A 6657-nucleotide genomic window follows, 5' to 3' on the forward strand; every position below is an offset into this window, starting at 1 on the left:
ATCCAAAAATCAGATGCCAACAGGAACAATATCATGAAATAAAGGAAGACTATTTGTCAAAAACAGCTCTGTCGCTTTGCCCATCAACTGAGACCAAGCCACTATAAACACACGGACAGAGCCAAAGCTGTGAAGGGTATCATGCCAAATGCTGTCCCCAAGCCCTTTGCTTCTGGCTCTTGAATTTCAAGGACAGGGCCACCTGTGACTGACAGCTCCTAAGACACAGGCACATGTGCAACCAGGCCAGCTCAAGCCCGCAATCTCACTCTGGGCTTTGCGTGGAAGGGCTGTTTCAGCTGGAGCGTCAGACTCAAGCTCCTGGAACCTGCCCCACACCTCCTTAACACTTCCCGGTATCCGATTTGGGAATCCATTTTCCACAGATTCATCCAGATCCATCCTGAACCTAATTATACCTTCTCTCTGCTCCCACTTGATGGAAAGAGTTCTGGAAGATGACCACATTTGTTTGGGCCTCTTTTTATTTGTGCTAAAAGGATCCCTTCCAAGTTTCTGCAGAGGTCCCCAAGTTCCAGCCCACCAAACACCAGACCCCCATCCTCATGCCCTCACTTCCTTCATGGCTTCACCTCTTGCTCCTGTAAGAGTTAATATTCCAGGCTGCAGGAGCCTTTCCCCACCACCCCCCCCTACACTTTTTAATTACAAAAGTAATGCATGAATATACGCTTCTTGTAAAACATGCAAACAAGACACAAGCAGACAGAGATAAAAAAAAAATGACATTCTCTTTTACTCTCTCCCCTCCCCCCACTTCAGCCCAAGGTCTCTCCATACAGGAAGCCGTGAAAACGGTTTCCTACGTTTTCTTTCCAGGCACTTATATACCTAGACATAGATCAGAATTTTTTTTTCATAAATGAGATCATGCTACACATATCATTCTGCAACTTGAAAAGCTTATTTTTCAGACTATTCTCATATGGAAGTGTGCAGAGGCCACACTACTGTGGGTGCTTGGAGAATAATACTAATAGAAGCTTTGGGTAAGTATTTCCAAACAGAATGAGGGACATAAAATTGCATGCAGTTTTCCAGAGCACTTTTATAAGCTTTTCTGAGTCTCGCCTTATCCAGCCATTAAATGCACGTTCTTCCCAGCACAAAATATCCCTGTCTCCTTCCTATAAGACATTGCCAGAATTCATCTTGGTCGCACTCCCGGGTTTGGTAAATAGGAGGAGAAAAGAACTGGGGTCTCTTGCCTTCCTCCACAAGCGGAGTGATGCCGTAGAAATTACAGGATTGGGAGAAAGAATTCAGGAGGTCGAGTCCTGAGTTGCCACCGAATTGAGGACCTCTCTCTCTCTCTGTCTCTCTTTCTGGGCCTCAGTTTCCTCAATTAAAGGAAAGATAACACTCGAATAGCTAATCCTGGAGTGGTTTTAGGATCAAAAGAGATGGACGGTATGAATGCATGGTGTGTGTTCTAGAGACCTATTACAGCCGTGTGAGTCGTAATTACTATTAAATGGAGAAAAGCCAAATTCGAGTGAGTTGCGCAAATGAGGCATTTGGCAACTTTTACTTGCGTGCTAACGCGTTTTCTGGGGGAATTCAACAGCCGGGTGAGGAGATGCTGCCCTAAGCGTCGCAGCGGTGACCAGGGCGCCACCTGCCGGCGAAGGAGGAGGCAGCCGTGGGTCCCGGGACCGCGAGCTCAGGGACCCGGCTTCTTCCTAAACCCAGCGCGGAACCATCGGATCAGAGCCGGTTCTACGTCCCCAGGAGGCTGGGGCGCCGCGGGGGCGTCTCCTCCGAGGTCCCAGCCCCAAACACCGCACAGAACCGCCCTTCCGGTGTCCCTGGGCAGCAGACAGGAGAGGCGGGGGACCTGGACGCACGGCCTTGGCAACCCGGGAACCTGCTGCCCAACACAAAGCCGCGGCCGCGCAGGTAAGCGCGGCGGGGCCATGTGAGCCGGGCCACGTCCGGGGACGGAGCCGCACAACCCCAGCCGGCCGCGGTTGCCTGCTCCGCGCCCCGGCCGCAGGTTTCAGCCACCTCCACTAGCAGCCGGGAGCCGAAGGGGCGAAGGTTGTGAGAGCAAGGAAAAGAGGAGAGAGGGTGGGCCCCGCACCTTCAGGCCCTCCGCCCGGTCCCCCAGCCCCCACTGTCCTCGTCCCCAGCCCCCAGCCCCCACTGTCCTTGTCTGCAGCCCCGGACCACTCTGCGTCCCCAGCCCCCAGTCCTCGACCGCCCGGCGCCCCCAGGCCCCACCGCCGCTCGTACTCACCGGCGGCCCCCGTAGCCGCTGCCGGGGGAGCCGGCGCCCGGCTCGGGGTAGCCGTGCTGCTGCAGGGCTGCGGCCGGGAAGGGGTAGAGGAAGCCGGTGGCCAGCGCCGACCCGCAGAGACAGCAGCACGCCCAGGGCAAGAGGAGAGCCAGCTTCATCTTGCGCGGCCGCCCGCGGGGGCCCGGAGTCCCGGGCGGGAGGACAGTCGGGAGCGCACCGGCGGCCGGACCGAACCCGCGGCCCCGCCCGGAGCAGAGCGAGCGAGCCGGCGAGCGAGCAGAGCCCGGGTCCGAGCTGGGAGTGTCTGGAGGGCGCCCACGCCTCTCCAGGGCTGCCTTTTCAAATTCTGCGAGGTGGGCTCTGTGCCGTCAAAGGGGGCGTGGGGCTTTCTCATTAACCCTCGGCGGTCCGGGGCGGAGGAGGCGTCAGTGGCCTCAGAGCTGGGGTTTGAGTTCCTCTGGGGGTCCTAGAAGCGGCATGCCCTGCAAGCCAGATCTTGCGCCTGGGTCCCCGCATGTACAATCTTTAGAACCTTCCCAACCAAACCCTCTTCGGGTCTGCAAACGCTTATGGAGCACCCACTCTGTACCTGGCAGTTTCACCTGGCAAAATTGTTTAATACCAACATTGCTCTCTCTATGAGGCTGTACCATGCCCATTTTTCAGAGATGGTAACTGAGGCTCAAAAAAGGTAAGCCAGAAAAACACGTGCTCCTTGTCCAGGGTTCTTTGGACCAAACCATTGCACACCCAGGCTTCCCCAGAATCCTTTCCCCCTTTCACCTCCAACCCTTACCTCTCCAGCTGTGTCTCCAAGGTGAGAAGTAGCTGGAAATGAGGGAAGCTCTCAATTTGGGTGAGAAGTTGTCCCTAGAATCACGGATGCGTGAGGCATCCAATCTGGAAAGGAACTGGGGGAGATGTAATACAATTTCACCTTTTACAGGTGAAAAGGCTGAATCCCAGATCACACATGAGCCCATGGCCAGCCTGCCCCCAAGTAGGTCTTTTCTGGACTGCAGGATCCCCAACACACTGTATCCCACCTAAGGGACAGGTGTGACCTGAATCCATCATGTGCCTCACTCCCCAAGCTGGGAGTCCTTCAAATTCTCCCAAAAGCATTCTAGAGGCTGGCAGAGGCCCAAGGATGGCTCTGCCCTGCTGACAGTGGGGAGTTTGCTGTCTGTAAAATGCCTATAGGACTGGAAAGCCCATTCAATATGGAAGTGCTCGATGGACTGCAGCACTCCTGTGGCTTTTGCCCTGTTGTTTGCACATCCCAATATGTACACATCCCATAGGTACCTTTGGAATACACATCCCGAGATATATCCAACCCACTTCACCCTCTCCCCAAACTACCCATCCTTATCCACTCAATTCCCTCAACTCCTGCCAGGGCCTGTTAAATGGAACTTCCACACTTCCCAAGACCAGAGTCTCCATCTAGGAATCTGGATAAATAGAGTCCATCTCAGAATTTCTCTAATTGGAAACATAACTTGGACCTAGGACCACTTCCTTCATCTGATCCTCCATCCCTCTCCCAAGGCCTAAAAGATCTGGAGAATTTGGGTTATCAGGGGATTTTTCAGTGCCTCCCCCAAAAGGAATCTGAACTGTGCTCCTTGGGCAGTTGGCTAACATACAATAAATGATGAGGTCACACATAGCCCCGGGAATTTGTAAGCATTCTGTCTTCCTCCTTTCCCTCCTTTACTTGCATAATGAGATCTTAAAGACCAGAAAATTCTTTGTTGCTGTGAATTGCCTTCATGCTGCAGGCATTACAGTAACGGAACAAGAATTTTATTTTTACCTTAAACTCATTTATCCAGTGGCATGGGCTGCACCCAAGCTAGAGGGACCAAGAAGAGGAAGGGATAACTCTACTCCATATAGCACAAGATTCTTTGAGGACAAAAGCTTTAGGAAAAGAATGAATATATCCCATAAACTTCAGGACGGAAGCAGTTGTCCAGTTTGGTCCTCCTCTTCACACAAGGACAATAAGTTCATTCTGGCCCCGCGAATGTTTACTGGGATATTTCCGTGTGTCCAGCATCGTGCCAGGTGCAGCGAAGGCTGTTAGAGAAGCAAATAACAAGGTTCTCATCCTCAAAGTGCTTATACTATTCTTTTGGAAGGCATTAAAATGGCCATTTTTCTTCAAAAGATAGCAGGCAGTATGGACAAATCATCTGCAAAACAAGAGGAGGTTCCATTTAGATGGTGAGGGAGAAAAGGACAAAAATGCATAAAATCAAGAAATGTGATATCACCCACACCACTCAGACCTAGAAGCCCCAGGTCAGCTCCTGGCTCCCCCACTAACTTGCTAGGCGACCTGGATTAAACAATAAAGAATGGATTTGCTTGTCTTTGAATACCTTTCCAGTTCCGGCCACATGTAATTCATTTTTCCCTTCATCCTCCTTCCTGTCTCCAAGGCAGCTGTGGTTATACCCAACCTTATTAAGTCGCCACTCTTTTAGGCAAGATATTCAGCTGTAGCACCCCTCAAGGGGGCCGTGGGATCCAAGAAGATTGGAGGATTATGTGGTATCACACTGTAAACTTCCCCCAGAGAACACCAGTTACTAGAGTCCAACTCTAACAAGTACCAACTGTGTGACCTTGCACAAGTTACCTAACCTCTCTGAGCATCCTCATCTGTAAAATCATAATAATAACAGCATGGATTTTCTAAAAGAATTCAATGAATTATTTGTATAACTTGGAATGGTGCGCCTGACACAATATAATGCCCAATAAGCTTAATTATTAGTGCTTGCAAGACTTTGGTGAGGGATAAAATTGAAGACCACCACCCTTTTCAAGCCCCCAGGGTGGGGCAGGCCAGCAGGCTCATACCTGGGAGTGCTCGGAGCTTTCTCAGAAGACGTGGAGCCCTGGGATTAACCTGATGCATCTTACTGCACGGTCAACAATTTATAACAAAACTTCATTTGGAAACAAATACTAAACGGGAATATTATAAAGTGAAATGTGCAATTTATGTTACTTTTAAATATAAAACACATTTGTGGGTGGCAAAAGTGAGAAAGTTTAAAATAAAGGACGTGGCAGTGCCCTCGGAAAGTCTAGCGCATTTTCAAATGTTAGCACCCCTCCTTGGTCTCTGATCAGCTTTCCACACAAGTGCTTGTCTCTATTTTTCAGAATTGTGCTCGCGTCGCTCCCTAAATACATGTTAAAACCTCAGTAGATGCAGAAGCCACTGTTCCCCGGAGCTGGAAAAATCAAGCATTAAAGATTTGGAGTTGGGGCCCCAGTTGTAGAGCTGGCACCTTCTTCCTCACTTCCTTGGTTACCTTTGGTGATCACATAACCCCCAGAACCTCGATAAAATCGAAACTGGACAAGTAAGAATGGGGGGGGGAGCCTTCACGGAGTCCTTATTTCCACGACCGTTCACCACAACACTGACATGGACAGGCAGGCAGGCGTTCTAATAATCCTGATTTCTCCGAGGAGATGAGAGAAGTGATTTGTCTGGGATCCTGTGCTTTTCCCATTCTGTAAGTTCAGAAGCACCTTAGAAACGGGGTTGTTTGTACAAAGAGGGATCAGATTTCTTGGTGGAGAAAGATAAACCCACCCCCCACCACCACCGGAGAAGTGGGCTCCTCCGCAACTATGTTTCCAGGCCTTTCTGATAAGAAAATATCAGTCAGCATCCTCCTCAGCAGACAAAAAGCAGATCTTCACTTCTGCTGAAGTCAGCAGAGAGAGCCACTGAACGGAGAAGTAAATACTCATCAAGCTGGAGCCAAGGTAAATATTGACCTTCTGGCATGATAAATCCTCCTGTTAATCTAAAACAGAAACCCCCTCCCCCAATTGCCCTACAGGACATGGAGTCTGCAGTTCTCCCAGAAGTTCAGGGAGGCAATGTAGGAACAGAGTGGTTTTCATACTGATTTCTCTATGTTCCCAGCTGTTCCAATCCCAGGACCGCACAGAAATGGACTGGAGTTGACTCACCGTAGCAGGTCTGTCACAACAGAAGGGCTTCTTTGTTTTGCTCCAAACGTTCTGTGCTTGGCTGGGGCAAAATATGAGCAAAACATGGGTATTTTGGAAGATGCCCACCCTGAATTTTCTTCTTTACCTGGACACCCCCCAAATTCCACCCACGCCCTATAAAAGGAACGCTTCTTTGCTCAGCATACCTACAAGTGTAAGCCTACCCTGTTTGCCCAAACATTGGCAGTGGAGCAGGCATTCAGAAGACAGCAAAATAGATGGCTACCACAAAATAGTCCGTGATCTTAACCAGACGTTCGAAGGGCAAAAAAAAAAAAATCTATTGAAAGCAAAACCTAAAAGAACGTTAAAAAATATGGAGTCTGCCCAATTGCCAACGCTGA

The 6657-nt window shown here is 50.2% G+C and overlaps 1 protein-coding gene across 2 annotated transcripts in view; it reads right to left on the minus strand.

Annotated features, from left to right (window-relative positions):
* COL26A1 (collagen type XXVI alpha 1 chain) overlaps positions 1-2601 on the minus strand; it is a 193802-nt gene extending 191201 nt beyond the window's left edge. The window contains exon 1 of one of the 2 annotated variants that reach the window (XM_081053623.1): positions 2261-2601. In XM_081053623.1, the coding sequence (XP_080909749.1) occupies positions 2261-2418 (158 nt within the window). In that variant the 5' untranslated portion in view covers positions 2419-2601. The remainder of the gene's footprint in view (positions 1-2260) is intronic. The other variant, XM_081053624.1, reaches the window with a different exon arrangement.
* Between the last annotated feature and the right edge of the window lie 4056 nt (positions 2602-6657).

Source organism: Rhinolophus hipposideros (assembly GCF_964194185.1).
Source record: "Rhinolophus hipposideros genome assembly, chromosome: 7".
Lineage (NCBI taxonomy): Eukaryota > Metazoa > Chordata > Mammalia > Chiroptera > Rhinolophidae > Rhinolophus > Rhinolophus hipposideros.